This window comes from Aplysia californica, unplaced genomic scaffold, assembly GCF_000002075.1.
Source record: "Aplysia californica isolate F4 #8 unplaced genomic scaffold, AplCal3.0 scaffold00293, whole genome shotgun sequence".
Classification (NCBI taxonomy): domain Eukaryota; kingdom Metazoa; phylum Mollusca; class Gastropoda; order Aplysiida; family Aplysiidae; genus Aplysia; species Aplysia californica.
This window is the reverse complement of record NW_004797563.1, coordinates 18,812-43,454: the sequence shown is the minus strand read 5'-3', so window position 1 is coordinate 43,454 and position 24,643 is coordinate 18,812. Positions and strand designations below refer to the sequence as shown.

Genomic DNA, 24,643 nt, shown 5'->3' with positions numbered 1-24,643 from the left:
TTTTTTTTTTAATTGAAAGGAAGAAAAATGAACAAACTGTAAGATGACACCAATAACTCCACATGCCCAAAAATTGACAAGCGCCCGATTCCACTGCATTGAGACACATTTGTACTTTGTGTACAGCACACAAAACCTCATCATTCATCATCTCTCATAAGTCAAAGTTCCCCTTTGAGGACCTCCAGTGCAAAGGTTTTAGCGTAAAATTAACAACATTTGTACCATACTGCAAGCAAGACAAAAACTATTATCTAATTCATTTTCAATATTTGAGAAAAACAACAAACTGCTTTTTTGGGGATGGCCTGCAGGTCTTGAAGGGTACTGTTCATCTTGAGCTTTTCTTTACAGTCCACACTACAAGTTTCCAAAACATGTTTTAGACATCAATCTTCAGTATTGAAGTGGTTCTCCCTTACCAACCAACATACCAAATAGTTAAGTATGTCATATACAAAAATGCCCCTTCAAAACCATACAATTACTAAAGAGCCAGGACCTCAGGAGTGACAATGAATCTTTGACTGGGAAGAAATTAGTGGGCAAAGAGTCAAAGAAATCAGGGTTTTATTTTGAAGACTGGTTCCTTACACTTACACAGCAGCACAGCAGAGAGCTAAAGGCATGTCATTTTATCCAATTTGGCCTCAACAAACACATGCCCTTTACCTGTCCCAGTAGGATTATGCGATTGTGCGGCCGCTTTTTTTCTCATAATTCCGTAACATTTGCATAATTTTGAATTCCCCGCGTTTTTTTCACGTTTTTTAATTAAAAATGTTTCACAAAATATTTTTAACGCCTCGCCAAGTGACTAAAGGGAAGTAATCGGAACAATAAGTTTAAATGACAAGTTGGTTATTTCCCTTGTTATGGACTTTTGTTCCTTGAGCACGTTTCAATCAATCAAAAGTTGTTCTCGTGTCTGCTAATGTTTCATGTTCGACAGGTGTCCCTGGTTTTAGTGATGTGCCAACATCAGAGGTCCCGATGTCTTTTTTTTTTTCCAATATTTGTAAAAATCATTTTTTTCCCTCTATACAGCTGAAAGTGAAAGCTACAGAGATTATATTTTTTGGTTGTTGTTTTTTCTGACTGATGTGTATCTTTCCAAATACACAAAAAACTATTGATAAATGATACTGACATGTTCTATTTTCAATTCTTCAGTAAATAGATCTAAAACATGAAAATTCTTGTTGAAAAAGTGCAAAACACGTCGTGAATGGTGTTAAGGTAACTTGCATCATTTTTGCATAATTTTGCATTTGTTTGGCATAATTTGGCCATCTAAATTTGCATAATTTTGAGGGGACAGCTTTACTATGAAATAGTTTCACTACAAGTATAAACCAATCTCTGTTCACTTCACACAATATGGTACTTATGAGATGAATTATCAAAATCCACAAGCATAAACAATCATCAACCATTTCTGACTGGAAACCATTTATAATATCTCTTTGTCAAAATATTTCCAAGTATAAGGGAAAAAAAACGTGAGCATCCACACAGCCTGCAATCACACATCAAAGCTCCACAACTTTCTCAGCCAAATTTGAAATATCATGTGTTCCAAAAGCGACATTCTTAAAAAGACCAGGGCAGGATTAGAAAGCGTGAAACAAGTAGTTTGCAAAATCTTGGTCGTCATTGAGACCCTGAGCCTCCGATTTTGTCACTATAGAGAGTTGTGAAAGAGAAGGTCCCTGCCCCAACACCACATTGCTCATCGAAATGGGCGGCTTCATCTCCTCCGATACTTTCTCTTTCGCCTGCAGCCATTCCTGGAACTGCCTGGGCAGACATTCCCATTGTGGTCGTAAGACTGATCGTTGTGTGTACATGCAGTGCAGGCACAGCCTTCAAAGGGAAAAACGAAACAGAAAGGAATATTATGTTCAAATAGTTCACGTAAAGCACAATGAGCATTCATAGGGCAGTATATACCACATAAAAGTGAAAAATGGTAAACGGCGAAATGGTATGGGTCTAACGACCCGACCCTATCAACATTAAAGGTTTTTTAAAGGCAGGACATCCAAGTTTAGCGTCCGTCTCCGAAACGACCAAGCCAAGCGGGAAATTCGTGTAAAGTGCCTTTCCCAAGGACACAGCGTCAGACCGAGCTGAGGCTCGAACCCTCGACCCGCAATCTCAAGATTATGAGTCCGGTAGACTAACCACTATGCGACCGACGCCAGTCCATCTAAAAGTGATTCAATATTATTAAGATTATTATCTATCATTTCTAAAAATGAAATGAAATCATATATCAGAAGGGATTCCTGAAAGAATACTGAATAGAGAAAAAAGATGAGAGGGAAATTTTCATAATGCAATATTCAGAGACAAGAAAAGCTACCAAAAAGCCCTCAAGTAATCTCACAGCGGTGCTGTCACAAGGAAAAAGGGCAGTTCCCTTTTTTTGTTTCACTTATGATGTAAAACAGGGAGTCATATTTTTTCGTGACAGTGATGTTACACAACCAGAAGCAAATTCTAAAATATTTCAAAAACCCTGTCAAAGGGAAGCTAAAGATAACGACGAGCAGACGCCAATACAAGGACAGGAACAGATATTTCCCCAATCCTTTTGATAAAAATGTACACCGGCGAACAGGACCAAAGTTTCAGTTTGTTTAAGAAATGATTTTTGTTTATCAAAAAGAAACCCACTTTGATTACACCTACTTGATTTTAACATAAAAGCAACCAAATCTAAGAAAAGGCTGCCATCCTCACAGAAAATAAACCTATCTGAAACAAAAAGGAGACCTTTCCAATAAAGTTTACTTCACTGAAATCAGAAAGAAAAATATCAGCTAAAAGCTGTTGCTCAAAACCATAAAAACTTTTAAATTCAGTAGCCTAAACACAAGACTGAAACACAAAAGCTGATATATATAGTCATACATGAGAAATAAAATGTTTGAAAGTCGTAACATATCTGCAAAGTTCTGATGTATTTGGAAAAGGAACAAACATTAATACATACCTCTCCAATGAAAAAGGTTTTGTTCTCAACAGTAAAACTTTCCGACTAGTAATCTGATGAGAAAATATGATACCTCATTATACAAAAGATCAAGAACTTGAGCAAACCAATAGTTAATCACAGGTAATCCTAAAAGAGTGATTCATAATACTTAAGAATGTCTTATAGAAAAATCAATTTCGCTGAAGTTAAAAAAAATAATAATCAGTGCATTGACCTGATGTCCTCATTATCATTATTTTATACGGATAAGTACTCCTAGAAAAAGAATACCCTCAATAAACTAAGACACTAAATCTTCTATGAAAATACTGTTGAACTTGCTCCATCTGCCACCTCTCGAAGATAATTACAATATAAGGTTGTGGGTTCGAATCCTGTAAGGGACCCGACGTTGTGTCCTTGGGAAAGGCACTTTACACGAGTTTTCCTCACTTCACCCAGGTGGGAATGGGTACCCAGCTATAGACAGTGAAAGATCTTGTCAGTTTGTTAGTGTTTGAGCACTTAATCAGCTGCTTGCACTGTATGCTTCCCGGGAAGCTGAGAATGTTTCTGAGTGTTCTATGGTCTGCTGGGGTAATAATATAGTGTAAAGCGCATAGAGCTTGCTGTCGAGCGGGGTTATGCACTATACAAATGCTATTTATTTATTATTATTTATTATTATAACACGGATAGCTCAAATTCATCAGGACCAGCCTCGGTAGTTCGAGGCATCCGTAGTTCGAGGGATATCTTACAAAGATAAAGAAGAAAAAAAAAACAACAGGACTGCAGGCACAGTTCAACAGATGCATGATTTCAAGTCCTCTGTGTTCGACCTATCCGTATTATACTTTATCTATACAGGAAACCATTTCCAACTTCCCCCCTCGCATTTTTGCTGTATCATAATGACACTGACCAAGATGTCCACTTGTCTAAGACAAACACTTTACTCCTCGACCAAAGTGGGTGGTTGTCTTGGACAATTTTGACTGTAATTATAGTAACTTCTTATCTCGCACCCACCATTGACGTTTCCTCGTCCAGGATGTTATTCTCACAGCCACCAAAGATGAGGACATCTCCGTGCGGATTGGTTGAGGCCGTATGCCACAGGCGGGGGAAGCCAGTGCTGCGACTAAGCACACTCCAAGACAACGTCTCCATATTCAGCAACCAGGCATCATCTACGCCCAGAACAGTACAAGGTACAAAAACAAAAGAAATGATTATTACAAATCTAAAAGAACTAACATGTCATAACAGGTTTATTTCCCATTGCTAAGACAGGGGCTCCTAAAGGTGATGATGTAAACAAGAAGGCAAATGCCAAGAGTCTGTTTTCTAAGATTGAAAAGACTCAACTTAGCTGAGCTAGCCATGCCGTCTGAATGCTTGATTTAAGAATCTCGAAGACGGTATTATATTTTGACCTGTGCTCACCCTGAAAATGTCTCTGAAGGACTTCAACATTAATCACTTGAAACGGGAGAGTCTTGCTCTTAATAGATCTACTTGGAGAGCAACGGTCACAGAGGGCAGCTAGTCATATTATAAGGCTTCTCTATTTAAAAATGCTGAGGCCAAGAGGGAGACCAGCAATATTGTGCACATCCACAAGTGGAAATATTGCTTCCAGATGCTCAAAATGTGACATATTCTTCTCAGACAGAATTTGTCTAATAGAACATTGTAGAAGCCACAAGCCATTTTAACTCTTTTTTTCTTCTATTTTGCTTTAGAAGAACTGTTCTCTGCAGATGCATTGCTCATCATTAGAAAATGAAAGACCAAATATCATTGTTATGTATGATACATCTGAAGAGTACACTTTATCAGAAAACAAAAAAAATTTATATATATATGCATGTAAATTAATACATACAGGAACTCTTTAACAGTCTTAGAGGCTGAAAACTTGAAAACTTCACACCCTATTTTGTCTCAACTTAGCAGTGACATTATTCTCACCTAAAGGTTTCTGTTCAACGTTGAAACCGCCGTACATTAGCAGATCAGTTTTCGAGGCACGAGACAGCGTATGCCAAGTCCTGCCCTCAGGTAATGTACCTAAGCAACATAGCCTGGTTGGGGGGACAAAGAGGGGAAAAAATTGTTACAGCTCATTAAATACGTACAAGTACAGATAAAAGAAGAAAGACATCTTGGTCATGTGAAACAGCTGTGATGGCCGACGACCAAAAAAAAAAAAAAAAGTACAAGAGTAATGAACGATTTGTTTGAGCAAACTCCCCTCCTTCCTCTCTATTTCTTCTCCTCTCCCTCTTTGGCTTTCCCACTCTCTTTAGATCATTGTTCCTTTTCCAAACTCACTGACCCGACCCAACCCAACGTCTTTGATGGACATCTAAACACCCTGTATCCAAATTGTGATTATTCAGGGGACTGTAGTGAAACAGCATTCCATTATTCTGTTATGCACTCACAGAAGACTCTCAAAAAGGAAAGTCCATGTTTCTGCCAGCTGTGTCTTTACTAATCACCTTCTCACAAAAGGCACTTCAAACTAAGGGTGAATCAGTACTTCAGTCCACCCCATCCCCTAGTTGTGTTCAAAACTCGAGTGCTCACCCCAGTCAAAAACCACAAAAGTTGCTTCCTGATTTAAGCATAACTTGTGTGAGATTAATACCTGTGCACTCTCCTTTTCTAACCTGTCACCATTCTTTCTTAATTTAATTACTTTCAAATGAATCTTTCCTTTACTTTATATTACTCTTTTAATAACGTTTTTCTTTCTTCACTTTATCTATTTGCGTTTTTCCTCTCTGCATTACTTGTGAACATTTTTACTTTTGTTACGCAAGTGTGTGCATATATTTGCAGATAGTAAGGAGGGACCGTAAGGAGGGACAGAAAGGATTGATGGAGGTGGCAAAATTTAGTATTGGCATCGGCAAATAACATAATGAAAGCAAATAGCGTAGTCAAAATGTGCTCATGATTCAAGTACTAGAGTATTCAACAACAGTATTTCATTATTACGTGGACTCTTGACTCACTCAAGTCCAAAATATTGTACTCACACACCACTACTGCAAAAGGTATCGATCCAGTTGTCAATCAATCGCTAGCTAGCTCTTTTACCAGCCATAATCCAGTTACAAAAGCAAAGGCAAATGGCATCAAGAATGCCAAAGGTTTGTTTACAGTCAAAACGATGTAAGATGGCCTCCAATTGTCGAGGAGAAAATTGGTAATCTTAAACAGGTGGCTGTCACACTCAGTATCATTATGATGTGAAAAATTATGTAAGGGAGGATATGGGAAGTGACCTTTTGTACAGGTGACTCTAATACAAGTGACCGTTAGTACAGGTTCAACTGTACTTGCCCAGAGCATAACCACACTCAATCTATACATGACAGACAACAAAAATATCTATTTCCATCAGCCATTGGCAGCAAAAGAACAATTTGTGATACTTGAAGGATACTTTATTCTAAAACCAACACCAAAAGTTTCAAAGCCACTAACTACTTTTTCAACCTTTTGAACAGGTACTGTAAGAGACACATTGTCACTGGTCCCATTATAACCTGAGTTTTCATAAGACAACCGTACTCACGTGCCACTCCATCGATGAGACTCCACATTGAACCGATGCAAGTCATTCATCCTCTCTGACTGGTGGCGACCACCAAATAAATACACATCCCCCTCCACGTAGATGGTCGCATGTGCCGCTCGGCTTTTTGGCTTTGGCCCCTGCAATTCAAAAGGATGAAAAAAAATAGTCTTTATTTTTTCCAGAATAGTCATTAAGATAAAAAACAAAACAATACAAAGCAATTGTAAATGGTCTTCAGCAACTCTAGAACTGATCCAAACTATAAAAAACTATAAAAACAATTTTAGAAAAGTGCAAGCTAAAACATTCTTTAAGCGCAAATTCTGCAAATCATGAAAAAGCATGTGTATTCAAAACTGATGGTTATGCATAAGTGTTATTAAAAATAAAGGCAGATTATTTGAAGGGATACAAGAAAGCAATTAAATACCTGGCATTGCGGCCGCACCCAGCACTTTTTCTCCACATCCAAGTACACAATTTGATCATTCCAACCTCTTCCAAACTGGAAAATTAAACAAAAAACATTAAAAAACCATTTTAACAGCCTAATGTAATAGTTTGTTTTTGAAAAAACTTCTACATTTCGCACAAAAAGTTGACACGGTTTGTTACTACACATACAGAGTCAAACCTGCTCTTACCCCCACCAGCCCATGACAATCACCTAAACAAACGACCATTTCGCACTTTCCACTTTGCAATCTTTAAACAGTTTAACACTTTGCCGCCTCATCTCACTGATAGGCGATGTTTACCACCCAGTTTCTTTGGATTTTCCCCAAAATATGATGGCAAAGTGTCAATGACACTGTCCAATACATCCACCTGTATAGGACAGACACTTTTTTCCTCGATAACAGGTGGCTGTCTTAGACAAATTTGACTCTACTTATAATGAATCTTGCAAAAAATTACCATGATACTGTGATGTAAACCGGAAATTTAATAAAATTTCTTTAAAGGCTCCAATCAACTGAAGTAATTAATAACTGTGAGTTGAATATTAACATTCAGAATTCAGACTATGTCAAAATCTCAACTAATAACCACCTCCAATAAAAACAATCACATCAAGTGAATTTGAGTAATGTCACAGAGCAGCCTAGTGAGGAAACACTTTTCTTTCAGGCAACAGAAAATATAATCTCATCCTGCCTCGTTCTTACGCACGATATGGAACATAACATTAACTGATCAATTTTGAATCTCAGACTTGGTTGGTTTGAGTTCAACACCCATCAAATAGGTGATGAGGTAGAAGTCTACAGCATTTTTTGCGTCACCAAATTGGAAGGAGTAATATGATAGCATCCAACATTTAGAAACCAAACTCCTATGACTTAACACTTTGCACTACAAAATACCCCATCTGGTCACCCAGCCAGGAGAGCGACTGCAACCGACTTCTTGGACCGGCGCAGAATAACTGATAATTTTCACCGCAAAGTGTTAATTTATTCATGTCACCATCATTTGTTTCAATAGCTCAGGTGATATTCACCTTTCTACCCCGTGCCCAGCAATAGTGAATAGAAAGAATAGATAAGATAAGATAAGATAAGATATGAAAGAAGTTTATCATCCTTTAGAGAAATATTTAACGCAGCAGCTGACAGTGAGAATTAAATACCAGTTCGCTTTAACAATAAAAATAAGACATCCTAGCTGAGGATATATGTGTACAAACAGCAAAATCTCTTCCTTTCTCTTTCTTTCTTTCATACACATAATATACACATGTGTGCACACACACACACTGTAAAACATATACACACATACACAATCACACATACAAATAAACAATAAACTAAATGGATGTGTCAATTAAAAAAGAAAGAAAAAAAAAGAAGAAGAAAACACAAAAGAAAAACAGACAGCAGATTGTCATTCAGTTTAATTTGTTGTTGAGTCATTTTTGTACAGGATAGTTTTGTTAGCTTGCGGAGGGAAAGGCTGATATCTGGAACATTTGAGCAGGAGACGAATGAATACTGTTTTTTAGAGTATTAATAAAACCATCAAGTGTTATAAATAAAATGTGATAAGTGCATTTCCAAGAGATGCCTTGCTTTCCAAATAGATTTTCTGTCATATACTCCTTTTAAAAGACTGAAAACAGTTCAAAAGTCAAACAATATCGTAAATCAAAGAACCAACATACCTCTACTTCAAGGGTATATTTATCTTCCTCTCCACTCCACATGAAAGCATATGGTTTCATGCCATAACCACCAAAGATATATATTCGGCTGAAAAGAAAGATAAAACAGGAGAAATGGAACAAAACATTTATCAAGAAATAAGTTTTTGCAAACAACGGTCAAACAGACAGTAAAACTGACATGCCATCGAAATGGATTTAGAGACAGCTTTCAGTACAAAAGTCAAGTAAGCAATATGGAGTTGAAACTTTACCCAGTCTTCCCAAGGGCAACCCTGGAATTCAAAGATTAAAATTATAATAAATATTGAATGTAGCTGGAAACAGACAAAAGTTACGAGTGATAAGCTTATCCTTTAAAACAATAAAAGTAAACTGACCCTCAATTTACACAAAATAAATGACCTCCCACATGTGGTGTAAAAACAATATCAGCTTACTTTTCAAGGAAAACAACAATGTACAATTATTGAATAAGTCATACAAACCTCACAACAGTCTTTCACCATATTATTATTCATGAGTACAGGCTTGAATCAGAAAAAGCATCAAGTGTACCGTGATTTCTTATCAAATGCCCAATACTAAAGGGCTTCATAGTAGAGAAAAGGCGGTAGAAGACAGTGGCTTTTTTCGGGGTCCTACTAATTGCCGCCCGGAGCTGCCTGGAGCCGTCCGGAGGCCGTCATCTCTTACAGAAGCTGAAGCCTGTTATGTGCAAACCACCTACATTCACAAAACCTACGCTGTCTTTAGTTAGTAGATCTACCCCTTTTACTGTACATCTGGGAGGTGTGAGAAATAAAGGGGGGATGGCAGGTTGGGAGAGAGCACAAAAACATAGGCACGGGCTATAATTTCTACACTGCGAAACGAAAAATAAACGATCAGAGATCAAACAAAAAAGAGATTGTTGGTCTGCTTCGTCCAACTTCCGGTTCATAACAAATCAACAGACCTCACCAAAATGTCAGTTCTGTCCAGTTTTATTATTTTAGGCCAGTTTTGTTAACAAACAAAAAATTACTTTAAAAAATCGTAAGGCAAAATAATTTTTTTAATAAGTCTACAGACGGCTCCGGACGGCAGTTAGTAGGACTGGTTTTTGGGGGGTTTTGTTGCAAGACAGAGCAGTAGCCCCTCCACACGGCCGCGTCATTAGATGCATTTATGATGTCACTAGGTGCACTTGAGGCATCATTATATGCACTTGTTGAGACAGTGGGTGCACTAACTGCATCATGAGGAGCATCTTTGACAATTATTAAGCACAGTTACTGTGAGGTATGAGAATTTTCTTGGACTCTCTTTTGGCACAAAAATGTATTAAAGTTCATAAACATACGTAAACAACAACTCAAGCAGTGGTAGTGTTAGTTACTAGACCATCAATCAGATGTCATTCAGGCACAATTTTTTCTATTCTTGTAGAGGGCTCAAGTGTGGCTGATGAGCATGCCAACGGACACTGAGGGCATGAGAAGGTGGCTGAGGCTTGGATGGAGGCTTTTACATGCCCCCCGAGCAACGGTGAGATGGTCACGCCGAGGTGATTCATAGTTGTTCTGTGTTCTGTTGGTCTGTGAGCGCCAAGCAGTTGTGTCTTTAGCACAGAGTTCAAGAACTTCTGGAGCAATACTGCAGAATTTAAGTGCTCTTTGTCAAAGTCTGTATCTCTTTTTGAGCCAGCCGAGAATTCTGAGGCTCTCTGTAGAAGATGTGGTGTGGCATTCTCTCAGTGTCCATGTGGATGACATGGCCCATGCATCTGAGATGGACTTTGATGATTATGGCCTCAGCGCTCATCAGCCCTCACCATTGAGCACTTATAGGTTCATCACCACGTCTCAACGCTTAACTGAACCCGAGACCGACCGCAGGAACTCAGCCTGAAACTTCTTAAGTTGCCTGGTGTGTCTCCTGCATACTGTCCATGTCTCATAGCTAAATAAAAGTCTTGTGAGAACAACAAACTTTCATCTTGGCAGGAAGCTGGATGTTTTGGTTGCTCATTACATGGGTGAGGGGGTGACCAAGTGCTTGGCAGGCCTTTATGTTGCAAGCAGCTGGTTCCTTGTCAAGAGAGAAATCAGATGAGATAACGCTTCCAAGATATTTGAGGTGCTTGACATTTTTCAGTTTAGTGCTGTCAATGTTGATGACAGGGGAAGATGGGGATGAGCCTACAGCAAGTTCAAGGATGACATCAGTCTTGCCGAGGCAGTCTATCGGGCCAAAAGGCTGAGAAGTTCCTGCAAATTTGTTGGCGATGACTTGTAGGTAAAAAAACAAAAAAATGATAAAGAAAATTTTCATGATGGTTGCTCAGGCCACAAGCATACAGAGATGGCCAAGCACAAATAAGTAATTATGCAATTGGCAAGTCCTTATCTGACTGTCGGTTTGAGGGGTTATGGAGAGGGGGGGGGGGGTTGATTCAAATCCCTTTTTTTTTACCTGCAAGAACATGAACCTGAAGCCAATCAACTCACCTATTTTCATGAGCCCAGGCTGTGGCCTTGTCTCGAGGAGCGATAGCTTTTACACCTCTTGTAGGAACTTGTATTTTCTCCCAGCGCAGAGTAATCAGATTCAAGGCATGCACATCATTGACATCCCCGTCGTAAGTGTGACCACACATGATGTACCAGCGGGGCCATATCAAAGCACTGCATGCCCCAGATCGAAACTCTGGGCCCTTTCCATATGTAGTGACTCTATACCTAAGAGGATGCAACGATGCAAAGAGAGACGGGTAACATCTTTGCTTCTGTAATTATCCAAATCAATACAATCAAAATCATTTAGAAGGCAGCTTGCATCAGTATTGCACAAGAGAAAAATGGAGACAAAGAATAAAAGCTTTTCCCTAAATGAAAATAAAACTAATTCTTTCTACGACAGGCAATGGCTTATGCCCTGCTGTTTTGGTGAAATGTACATTAGCCGAAATTGGTCAAAGAATAGATACATTTCACCAGATACAGAAAAGTGTAACTTGAAAAATAGAGGAAAAGCAGACCACACTCTTGTGTCAATTGATCACCTACTTCATGTACAGAACACGAGACATGATAGAGAATACAACTATAACACATCCCCCCCCCCCTCTCGAAGATGGAGATTTTTTTTTTAAGCCACTACAAACCAGCAAGAAGTGAAATCATTCAAACGGGGGTACAACACAACATAGGAAAATAAATGCCCAGACAAACATTACATTAAATTTTGAATCTTGTCTCTCTTCATTTCCATTTCCCCTTCCCCTATTGTAGTCAGTGATTTCGAGCAGGATATAAAACAAACAAAACAAAAAGCAACCAAAAGTGTGGACTTCTTCCTGCAAAGACAAATAAGTCACACAAAGCAACAAAGAACTTCATTTACACTCCTCTTGTGAGCAGTCTCAGTATTTTTTACCTTCTTATCATAAGAACAGCATGAGCACAAGCAAACAACAATAGACTTTTCTTTTAACATCTGGCAATGAGAAACAAAGGCACAGGCCTTTTCACAAAGGAAGAGAAGGAGATCTTTTCATTAGTAGCAGAATTGTGATAAGCTATGGAGAAAACGACAAGATATGCTGCATGTAGGTGACATGGTAAATACCTAAATGATGGACAACACTTACCATGAATCCAAATCCAAATTGAAACTCCACAGAATCTTTTTTTCACAATACATGGACCCGATAGACCGCTCCTTAGAATAAAAACACAAAAGCATAGAATCAAACAATGAAAAGCAAGCCCAAAAGTGGATAAATTTAAAGGTATGATTAGACAAAGTCATTACACAGTCGGAGCTGCTAGCCTTCATTATATACCTTTCTCACAAGGGTCTCTTCTGTAAATCTGATAAAGGAAAAGGAGATTTTTTTTCTGCCTGTAGTCAGTTGCTCCCTACTCCAATAAGGCCAAGACTCCTTTTTACCTAACACCCAACTTTTCCCAGACTCAAGAACCCCGGGACTTATTTGGACTTATTTTGCAAGTTTTTAAAAAATTTATATCCACAATAATCCTGACAAGGGATTGTTAGTGTCACACAACCATCACAACTGAGATGTACAGTATTTCTTTTAAAATTATTTTTTAAAAGATTTTATATACAAACAAACCCACAATTTAACCACATTACTTCTACAATTCTCGTCATGTGAGTCATGTGTCTGCCAGACTTGCATCTCTGTACAATACCAAACTTTCATAGTTCATCATCATCATTATTATCATTACAATCGCTCTTCACGGCTTCACTTTTTGCCCGATTCTATTACCTTTAGTTAGTGTGACTCAGCAGCCCGCCGGAGTTCCCTGGCTCTGGGTCACGCGGTTAATGAGCCCTGAAGTGACTTGCTAGTGTCGGTTAAGAAGTTCGCATTTTTGTCTACGTTTGAAATGATATAACATAGCAAACCATTACGCGAATGTACTAAAAGTTCAATGTCTTGAGATTTATTTTGCGTTTGAATGGTTAATTTCTGTGCTTTAGTTTTTGTTCTAGACAAGTGTTTGTAGAGTACCCAATTTGTCCCATTTTAGTCACATACTTATGAATAAATGATTGTTTATTTAAAAAAGGCACGACAGATCTCTCCAAAACCTGTGTTAATTGACTACAAATATCATGTCTTTTACCATGAGAAATCTTACGTCTGCGCGTGTAGTAATAAATAGTCGAGTTATAAGAGAAGAAAAATGCACATCTGCACTTTTTAACGAAAGACACTCAACGTTAGCTGTTGTTCTACCATTAAACAAGAGACAGTTACTCTGCGTTCGTTCATGAATCATGCTGTGTCTGTGGCAGCCTGCATACAACTAAGAAAGATATATTATGCGATTTTTTAAAAACACAAACCTGTGTTAATACATGGGTAGAGATGCACTTCTTGTATGGAATAAAAATAATGACAGCTAACACATTCATTCTTAGTTTTTGTGTCGGACACATGCGTGATACTTATGAATGTAAAGAAATCAGAACATTGTCAGTTAATTCAAATGGACATAGCAACAAAAATAAAAGCTGGAAAAGTCTGGTGCTGATTCAGTGTCACTGAAAAGCTAGACATTATTCTTATACACAATTACAAGAAGTCATCCCTGTTGTTCAGTCAACTTACAAAACCTAGACTTAGCGTTTTAAGAAAAATAAGGAATTTATGGAGTGTAAAAGATACTGTTTGTTTATTACAGTGTAGATGTATTCTGGCACTAAAATCAAGGTAATTTTGCAAAACTTTAGAGAAAATATGCGAATATTCATGATTATATTAGACACATAAAGTTGTATTTGGAGGAATTACTTCATAGCGAATTTTGTACCAGATGGATAAAGTTGCAAAATTAGAGATTCCTATTATACGTGCAGATACCATATTTTTTTAGTATATGCACCAATGTATGTCGGGGTCATGTTCCAAAAGTTCGACAGTTTTTGTCGTGCCAATTTTTCTACATTGATTTCTTTTCATTCACACTTGTCAAAAACATTTTACAATTTAGCATTGCCGACTTCAGCGCGTCTAACAAAATAACCAGATAAGTTACAATGTCCGTTCTTTTTTGAGTCTCAAGAGCAGAAATGCGTGTGTTGGGTGCACTAAATGATAATTACCATAAGTACAAGGATAAATCTAAAACTGTATGTTGAAAAGTACGAAAAATCAAGTCAAACCAGACAAAGAGGCGACAGGCAGCTGACCCCCGTGACCCTGACGTGAAAAGGCGCTCGGTGGGGAACCCCCCGTTACAACTAAAATTCCACTGCCTGTGCGCCTTGTCTTATTCAGTTACAATCATAAGCCAGAATTTTGCTTTTATTCTGCCTTTCCTGGTAAACAAAGAAGTTTCCATGAGCAAACAAGTCCATCACTCCCACCCCTGCTCCTCCCACCAAAAAAAAAATCCCACTTACATGGTAGCCACCCCAGACAAGAAGTTCTTCTTTGATACAAACAGCATTGTGGCCACATCTGTCTTCACAATAAAAGTCAAGCGGAGTTGGCTCCTCAGACACCTGTCTGGCCTTCTGCCACACAGGCAAGGCCCGTAAAGATGTCAGAGCCATGTGGCTTCAGTAGTCTGTGAACTGCTTGTCTTCAGTTGGTCAGCATGCATTCACTGTTGAAAAGTAAAATTTCACTTCAAATCATTTGCTGCATATTACATATATGTCATCATTTCAAGTAAAAGAGAAAAGGCCCTGACAGTATTTTTTAGCTCATTTCCTGACAGTCTATTTAAGTATTCATCTGGCAAATGCAGCATATATGCCATGCCAGCCTAGCTCCTCCACTGAGTAGCAAACACACCATATGCCTCGCTCACACTTAACATACAGGTAGTCTAAATTTGAGCAGCGCTGACAAGATTCAATTCCTTTATGACCTATATGACGTGTATATGTCGCTCATCATATTTTTCTCATACGTTGAAGGAAGAAAAATGCTGCGGTGACATACATGCTGTTAGTCATGTCTTGCGAAGCATGTGGACCATAATGACGAACACTGTTCATCATAGGTTGTATTCGCCATATTGCTTCTATCAGATGCACTTCGGAAAACTATTGCAGATTCAGATTAAAGCAATATTTTTTGTGTACAAAGAAATCTTTTCTTTTTAGAGATTATTGGTAGTATTTACAAATCAAGTCTAATAATTAAATGAAGACAATTGACCACTAAACTTAACACTACTCTGCTCTTTGTCCCTGAGGATCCAAAACTGTGCCTGGTAGACCATGATCTAATCCTGTATCACAAAGGGGCTAAGTGGGAGAACAATATCGTAAACTATTCCTAATTAGTTCCCCTTTCATTTTCCAAACGGTTTAAATAAGGTAATCCATATTTGAATAAAACCTGATCTAAATTCTACAGTTGGACATTCATTTATTTGTTAACTACAGACACCTAATAGAAGAGCAACACATATTTAACCACTAAAATTGTCGTTAATCGACTGTTTATTAGAAATCTCAAATCTAATTGCAAAATATCAAAATATAGGAGAACATAGGGGGGCGGACAGGCCATTCTGAAACCCCTCCGATTTTTTAAAAACATTATATATGTAAAATAAAGTATAATGTCATTAGGCTTTCAATACAGCCAAACCTGATTTTAACTTTTAAAGGCCACATTAAAGCAAACACACCTACAAAACAGCCACTTTCCATTTCCTCCTCCCTTGTATATTTTTTACATCATAAGGACACTGTGTGTGTAAGAGCCACTTTTCTCCTCAACAAAGGTGGCTGTCTTGGAAAGTTTCGACAGAAGTTCCAACAAAAAACATCAAATATTTCAAAATCTAGTGTAAACTGCGACAGAACAAAGTCAAAATTTGTCTAAGATTAAAGAACGTGGAGAGATTCTTTTTTTCTTTTTTTTTTGCTTTAGAGGTTACTAAACTAAATGCATAACAGGTTACTGCCAAAGTCGAGCAGTCTTGTTTTCTTGCAGTAGATCTACCTTTTGAAGGCATTTTCAAATGAAGTATAGTCCGGGAACGTTGCCCCAACTACAATTGAAGTATCTGAATATTCAAACATCTAAAAATCTGTAACTCTAGAAATTGAATTCGATGCAAAAAATGCTTCTTCAAAGTCCTTGCAGAAAGGCAGAATGAAAGATGACGCCGAACTCTCGCAAAAAAATAACCATAAAATCTCAAGAGTGGAAACCGTTCGGAGAAATAGAGGTCAAGTTTATTTTCTCGAGCGTTCGGAGAAATCGTCACTTCAAAAATAAAAATAAAAACAACAACAGGTCTACAATGAATACATTATAGTGTATGATGTAGACCTAAAGTAAGATCACAATCTAGATTCAATATAATTCATACAATTTCTACCATTGCCATTTATTTTAATTTTAAATTATTTCATCGCTTGCTTTAGTATGCTAACAACCACAAGTTGACTACCGGTATGTCTGTGTGTTGGCTTAACAAGCAGATAGCAAGAGAACGAAAACTAAACGCCATTGGCTGATATTTATAGTAACAGCCATCTTGTTTGATCTCGCAAGGAGGATGCCCGCCGCGTTTTCTGATCGTGATTCTATAGATCTAGGCCTAGGCTAGAGATGATTTTGCATGGAGCGCGGTTTCCAAGCTTCTCTCTTTGAGTCTTTCCTAGTGGTTCCCCCTAGTCCTAGTATACTGCTTTTGCACCTCACAGTATTTATTTGCAAAGCTTGCAGTCTCCTATTAGATCTACTCCATTTGCAGTTCAGCGTCCTATTGAGTCTAATCCCTTGTAAGTGCTTACTTTCTTGTGCTTACAAAACCTTAGAAGAAACGATCCGGATCAAAACGGTCAATCATTTGCACTGCCTCGTTAAACTTTGTTTGAACATGCTTTTGTACGTAGGCCTACTCGTAGTCTTTTCTCTTCTCAGATTACGTAGTGTACAGCATCAGAATCAATCTGGGCAGAAGCAGGGTGCTGCAAGTTACAAAGAAAATAATCCCAGTCAGCAGGCTGCCGTCGTATGGTCGTGTTGCCCCCATGACTGACAAAGTGGGAATCCTTGAATGACGTCAAACAAGATTGCTGTTACTATTAATATATATATATATAATCCAATAGCGTTTAGTTGTCATTCTCTAGCTATCCGTTTGTGTTGGCTTAGGACTTGACATTATTAGTATCGCAGTGGCTACGTTCACAGCGCCCTGAATGCAGTTTGCAGGCGCTGTTGAGGCTATGTTCACGGCACTCAAGCTTCGTTTAGGGGGAGCGCCCACTGCCGGTTTAAGTCAGCTGGTTTTAGTCAGTGACGACAGTGACGTTTATTTAATATTTTGGCCAGCTTCAAGGCGCCCTTACAAATTTAAGTCGGGATATGGGATATATTTGGAAAATTGGATACGGTACATGGGAAACAAGAGGTGAGAGATGGGAAACAGAAGGTGGGACTCGGAAGACGGGACTGGTTATATGTGTACAATAATGACTGTATTGCACACGGCGGATAAAATACCGTCCAGACCGCTCACTTAGTTTTCCTTCCCCGGTTCCTCCCCGACCATCCTCACCACCCTGCCCGCCCCGCCCGACAGCCCAGCGCGTTGTCATAAATCACTTGTCAGAGGGGTTAATTGGGGTTACCGCAGCGCCACTCCTCCTGTGCCGGGGCAGTAGTAAATATGGCGTTTTAGTGCGAATTGAAAGCCTCTTAACTCTGAAACTATAAATGCTACAAGGCCGATTGAGATTTCATTGTAACGTGCTATGTTTGACCTGTAGGCCGGTATAACTTGTTTTCTTGTAAGTCCGATTATATCAGTTTTACAAGGGATTTAAGTAAGTCTGTGATTTTCAAACTGGCATCTTCAATGTTTAGAACTTTTTCAGTTTGGATTTAGATATTTCAATCCGGCCCCCAACGATTTAAACAGAAATTCATGTATCAACTGTGGTGACAATTTTCATTTACATGTGCAAGTTTCAAATGCACGAAGTTATTCTATGATTTTCTGTGATTTTTTAAAAATATCAACCCACCACTCTGAACATTCATCCTTGCTGTTTTTAGTTTTCTTGCCTCTACTACATCTGATTTTCGTTGTCATTTTTAACAATATTTTTGTCATGGAGTGCCACACTCAACATGGTCATATGGTGGGCATTGTGCTCAAACATCATCGCCTTCTTGAGGAGGCTGCAAATGATATAGATGTACAGCTGGCACATGATATAGATGTACAGCTGGTCCATCAATCTATGGAGAATTGCACGCCTGGAATAGGACAAAATGTGCATATCTACGGCAAAAAAATGAAAGAGGGCTGGAAAAAAACAAGGAGGACATTCAATTGTTACAGGGCTGTCAGATTTTGTCGGATAATCCACGAGAAGCAGAGAGATTTGAGAGGAAGGGTTCTAGTGTACATGATCAGCTGTCAGAGTTAGAGTTTGAGGAGCTTATTCCAAGGTCAAGTCCTGCCTGCTCTGAATTTGATAACATCCTCAAACAACACAATATCACACCACTGGCCTACCACAGCCGTTCATTTATAGGAAACCACTGCCACAGCCCATGTGTACAGACAGCTAGCATCATTTTTAACAAAAGGAACAGTTGCATGTACACGAAATCAAAGCATAATAGACACCGCATTAATTGTTCTGAGAGAGAAATTTGTTCACGTAAAAGACACCTTCAAAGTCATGCATCACACGATATATGTCTTTATTCAGAAACATATTTGGCAAATAAAAGGTCTTGAGTCGATAGTGCCGTAAAACACGTGCTACTCAATCATAATCAATCAAAAGAAAAGGTCATCCCCAAACAACACATCCTTGAGAAACACTGCGTTCCTTGAATACAAAAATGTGGGTTTGGAATGGCCTTCCATGGTGAGCAAGGGGGTGATCTCATTCATGCAACCGTGGCCAAGCTGGAAAAACGAGTAGCAGCAATAACAGACAAAGAAAAACACGTCAAAACAATCATGCAGTCACAACACGTCCAAACCCACCCTGAGCTACTCTGTCGTGTGCATCACAAATCAAAAGATGAAAGCTTACCGCGGAAAAATGAGATAATTCCTCCACTCCAGCAATATTGTGTTCTTTTTGTATTTTGTGTTTAGGTTGTGTTTTCATAAGTGTATCGGCAAGAAAAGATCTGTCCTGTAGTTACATGTATCGTGGATATCGCTATGAAAAAACAAGGTCGCAAAGCAAGAGTATTGCAAAAATCAACTTCAAACCTGAATAATTACGGATCCAGAAACTTCGTGCATATGCCCCTTTGTCAGTACAAATTTCATTATGTTCTCAGTCCTGTGTGCAAATTTGATTGAATTCGTTGGGGGCAATCATATTTAAATCGATGTTTATAATTGATTACCCATGACACATTTATCAAATTAAGTCCCCTTTTTGAGAACTTTACAGCTTTTAAGTGTAATGTACCATGTTCTTCCGATTTCTTCATTTTCTTCCTTAATATGTTGAATATTTACGTGGTCTTTATTAAAATATTCATCTTACATTAGCTTTGGCTCACTGTGCTGGTAAACTTTGCAAAAAATACAAGAGCGCTGCCGGTGTTCGGCTGATTAGGGAAATCCCCGGCGGCGCAGGTAAATGACCCCGTGACCTGGGGAAGCGCGGGCTTGCTTGCCTCGCGCCAGCCGAAACTAAATGGGCGCTCTATAACCGCTGTGTGCACTGGGTCAGCCTGGGAACTGACGCAGAGAGAAAATGACGGGAATCAATTATTCTTATTTTATAATAACAAATCCCCTCTCTCTCTCTCTTTCTGTCTCTCCCCTTTCTCTTTCCATCTCTCTCTTTCTCTCCCCCCCTCCCCTTCTCTCTCTATTTTTCTCTGTCTCTGTCTGTGTCCGTCTCTCCCTCCCTCTTTCTGCCCCCCCCCCCCCTCTCCCTCTCTCTTTCTCCCCCCCTCCCCCCAACCTTCTCTCTCTCTCTCCCCCCCCCCCTCTCTCTCTATCTCACACACACACACACTGCCCGCAGACAAAATTGCACGCTTTCAACCCGAGAGCGCTGGAACTTTTGTTTACACTCGCATCACTATCACGGGGCGTCATGCGCTAACACAAAGTTGTACCCAAGTATCCCCCGGACGTGAGATAGGGCAATTGAAACATCTTGGAAGGCGTATACATTTTTGTCACATTATATCCTAATCCTAATGCTCTGTTCCATAATTGAGAGTTCGTCATTTTCCCTTACACTGGATGGTCGATCGGTCAAGGATCACAGCTTCGTTTTCATTCATCTCATGGGACGGAACGCTTGAAGCAGGCCAAAATATTAAATATATTTATGTCACTGTCATCACTGACTAAAACCGGCTTACTTTTGTTGTTGCTGTTATCGATCCAGCAACATCTGGACTCTCGCCCTTATGTCCTGTCCAATGCCATGTAGTGATTATAAGTGCAGGTTTGCTGCAGTTGCTGTACTGTTCCGTAGAGTGTGTTGTCAAAGTTAGGTCTCGGAGGGAGAAATGTAGCTCTGATGTCATTTAGGGCGGTGCAGTGGAAAAGGTGATGTCCTATATTTTTAGACCAGTTGCTGCGTAGTCCTTCTACCTACGACTATAGATTCTAACAACTAACAACGTGTAATATAGAGCTAGTAGATGTCAGCCTACAGCCTACTGAAGACGTAGGGCAGGCTAAACTCGACTCACGACTCACGCTCCACACAAGAATCCATGTTATCTACAGGGAAGTGGCTATCCTCACCCCGGGTGAGAATAAAAATACGATCAACCTCTCACCCCGGGTGAGACTTGCCAGCATTGGCTAGTCTCACCCGGTGTGAAACAAGACCGGTTTTTCCTAATTTCAGAATACTGTCTATCGGTGTGGATGATCAAATGGACCAAAAGCAAAGAAATAAAGACATTATAGCACATAAATTGTAAGCTAATTTGGTCGTCTACAAAGATTCTATGGCCATTTGATTTTTCAAATCGAGCCGAACTATGCGGTCTCCATTTTGTTTTGCCCGAAAGTTCTCGCAAGATCTATTCCTCCTCTCTCTCTCTCTCTTTCTGAATACATACTGTCTACGATGACTCTATTGGTGTGGACAATCAAAAGACAAATACAAAGATAAAAAAAAGATGTTAAAACATAAAAGTAAATTAATTTGATCGTCTACAAAGATGCTACGGCTATTTCACTTTTCGAAGCCGAACTACGCAGGTCGCCATTTTCAGTGCTTCCAGCAGCTGAAGCTTAAAGGTAAGGAAAATTCTGCAGGGGGTCTGGGGGCTGCAGAGGCTCCCAGCAGGGTCCAGGGACAACATCCCGGTGGGGGCTGAGGGGACGAAGCCCCTGAAGAAATTGAAATTTAATGCTTTTAGAGGGTTGAAAATGGCATTTGGGAGCCTGTTTGAAGAGATTTCCTGCAAACCACATCTATTTTTTCACCAACGTTTTTTCTTGTTCGATTTCTTCACCAAGATCTACATCATAATATATTTCCATTGATGGCAATGTTTAAAATTTTAGCAGGTTCCCCCTTCCATTGCTACTATAATTCAATTAAATTTGTCATCGCACCATTGATAGAAGGCAAACCGGGGAATTTATGAATAAATTACCTTCACAATACAGTTACCCGGCACCCTAATTTTCCTTAAATTTTACACCTGAATGTCGCACAACCTCGGAACACCACTTCGAATTATTCTTGACTTAAGTAGTTTTAGGCTGGTTTTAGCATAAATTTCTGTCATCGCGGCCCTTATAAATCGCGTTCCCGTGCCATAGAATCTTTGTATTGATCATTTCTCTAGATCTAGACAAATTTGTAAAAAAGTTTCTTTCTGACAGTAGTTTTCTGTCTAAGATCACAAGTCAATTTACTTGATCGACGCGCAGATTTTCCAGCCACTGCATCAATCCGAAGATAGACAGACGGAATGAGTGAATGATAGGAGGAAATAGGCACAAAAAGTTTGCCAGATTTTGATCAATCCACAGGTAAAAAAAAGTACTGCCGACAAGCCCGCAATGAAAGCATGGGGCATAGCGGAATAATGGCCGATTGCAGGAACGAAGTGATTATTCGGACTCGAGTCCGAATATGAAAAAATGTTATTCGGACTCTGATTCTTGTCCAGCATGACATCACTTCCGACTTCCTGTGACTCGTGAATCTGGCTTCCTGTCCTGCCTCACTCGTGACTCGCCTCAGGCTGGGTAGAGACCGGGATCACTTCGGGCAAAAAGGCGTTTTGTGCAGGAGCCGAGTTTTAATCTTATGATGAATTTGAGGCCGGCCTGAAAAGTTATAGCTCTTCTAATAAATGTTTATTTGTCAAGAGGTCATCAGAAGCAATTAAAGATGGCTCGTTAGCGTGTGTCGGGGTCGGATGGGCGGCCTGCACACGTGTGACTGTGTGCGTGTCGGGGAGGGTGGTGGGGGGGGGGGGGGGGCACTATCGGTCCGGGCTTTGAACGTCGTATACGCGTCAGTCTTTTCCCCCCCGGCAACTGATCATTATTACAAATAAGCTAGTCTTGACGTAGATCTACGTAATGAATTGTGCGCTGGTCTATGGAATCAAAAGTTGCCGTATGCTCAGCTCTACACAGCAATACAACTTTTTCTTGGAAACAATCGAATGACACAGGCTTGTGTATTTGAACGAATCGGTCTTTTTTTTTAACCACAGCTCATAATATGCAGGTGCCAGGTGGTCTGCTAATCTTCAATTTTACCTTTTTCTACAACAAAGAAAGTAGGAAACGTTGGGGGGGGGGGGGGGGCGTATCAATGAGGCGGCGGGCATTGGATCGGCAGATAAAGTGTGGGGGAAACTAAAAAATGGCGGAAAATTGGAAGCACTGAACGTTATATTAGTTAGAATCTATAGAACGAAGACACTTCCTTTTTTCCGGACCTGAGTCCGAATAACATTTTTTCATATTCGGACTCGAGTCCGAATATAAGATTTTTTTTTATTCGGACTCGAGTCTGAATATGAAAAAAATATTATTCAGACTCGAGTCCGAATAACGACGGCCTTGCAAGAAACGTGCAATCTGGCAGGTTTCTTATAACATTAACTTATATTATTACCGAGAGAATTACCGTAAATATCCGTAACTTACACTAGATTCTAGAACTAGACGATGTCGATACGAAGGCAAGTACGGATCTTTTGCTACGGAATTTCAGTAGTCCAACGCCGTCACAGGTTTTTACGGAGGGAGTTGATAATGATGGAAGAACAAGTACGGAACTGGCAGAAAGTACGGATTTCTGTAAAAATAGGGATGAGTGGAAGCACTGCATTTTGTTTTGCCCGAAAGTTCTCGTGCTACTCCTCTCTCTCTCTCTCTACCCTCTCTCTCTCTCTCTTTTCTCCCTCACTGCCCACAAAACAAAATTGCATGCTTTCAACACAAAAGCGCTGGAACATTTGTTCACTGTGAACGATACACTGGCGTCACTGGTTGGCCTAGTAGGCCACCTCTATTCTCACCCGGAGTGAGAATAGTGCAGGCGAGTCTTGTGGCTATTTTCACCCGGTGCGCGTTCACCAAATTTTGCGTTCACCCTAAACTACAGAATTCTACACTGTGATAAAACAGAAAAATTGTAGAATTCTGTGCCGTGAACAAACGTTCCATTACAACTGTAGCCTACTAAAAGCGTACAATTTTGTCTGTGGGCAGTGGAGAGAGAGAGAAAGAGAGAGAGGAGTAGCGCGAGAATTTCCGGGCAAAACAAAATGGCGACCCGCGTAGTTCGGCTCGATTCGAAAAGTTAAATAGCCGTAGCATCTTTGTAGACAACCAAATTAATTTACTTTTGTGTTTTAACATCATTTTTTAACTTTGTTTTGGTCAATTTTATCGTCCACACCGATAGACAGCATTCAGAAAGAGACAGAGAGAGAGAGAGAAGAGGGGAGGAGTTGATCTTGCGAGAACTTCCGGGCGGGTGAGAATAGCCACTTTCGGCCTAGTAGGCCTAGGCTATCACGGTGAACGCACACCGGGTGAGAATAATAACAAAAAAATGACTCGCCTGCGCTATTCTCACGGTCTAGAGTCTAGATCTAGATATATCTAGATCTAGATCTAGATCTAGAATCTAGAATCTAGTTGAGTGCCTTGACTTGAGGTGGCGGTGGCGTATCTACAGTACAGTAACTAACAGACCTCAAAGAATTTTGACAATACCTCAATACGATATTTATTGGACGGCCGTGTAAAAAAAAGGCTCAGCATCAGTTGAAAGTGGACTTGAGAATATTCTTTTCTACCTTGCTGTCACTAGATCCAGATCTAGTCTTGTCACTAAATTTTATTATAAAGCTTGAAACTTATTTCCTGTTTTTGTTGACAATGCAGCGTTTTGATATTATTTGCAG

At 39.5% G+C, this 24,643-nt stretch overlaps 1 protein-coding gene across 3 annotated transcripts; it reads right to left on the bottom strand.

Annotated features, from left to right (window-relative positions):
- Positions 1-24,639, bottom strand: LOC101857888 (kelch domain-containing protein 2). 3 transcript variants are annotated; one of them, XM_035970600.1, is made up of 12 exons: positions 24,453-24,639; positions 15,915-16,018; positions 14,671-14,876; positions 12,380-12,450; positions 11,238-11,468; positions 8,746-8,833; positions 7,012-7,086; positions 6,579-6,718; positions 4,961-5,073; positions 4,016-4,176; positions 3,002-3,054; positions 1-1,866 (listed from the first exon to the last, which is right to left on the bottom strand). In XM_035970600.1, exons 3-12 carry the CDS (start codon positions 14,821-14,823, stop codon positions 1,614-1,616), a joined length of 1,338 nt encoding a protein of 445 aa, XP_035826493.1. In that variant the 5' UTR covers positions 14,824-14,876; positions 15,915-16,018; positions 24,453-24,639; the 3' UTR covers positions 1-1,613. The 3 variants fall into 3 exon arrangements, with proteins under 3 accessions (XP_035826493.1, XP_005101714.1, XP_005101715.1); XM_005101657.3 differs by lacking the exon at positions 15,915-16,018; XM_005101658.3 differs by lacking the exon at positions 15,915-16,018 and having other exon boundaries at positions 24,536-24,639.
- Between the last annotated feature and the right edge of the window lie 4 nt (positions 24,640-24,643).

Excerpts from the sequence above, each read along its gene's own strand:
- LOC101857888 (XM_035970600.1), bottom strand. The coding sequence starts at position 14,823 with ATGGCTCTGACATCTTTACGGGCCTTGCCTGTGTGGCAGAAGGCCAGA. Across the intron at positions 7,087-8,745 it reads AATATACCCTTGAAGTAGAG|TTTGGAAGAGGTTGGAATGA; the intron begins GTATGTTGGTTC and ends TTAATTTTCCAG. Across the intron at positions 5,074-6,578 it reads TCTCATCGATGGAGTGGCAC|GCTATGTTGCTTAGGTACAT; the intron begins GTGAGTACGGTT and ends CCCCCCAACCAG.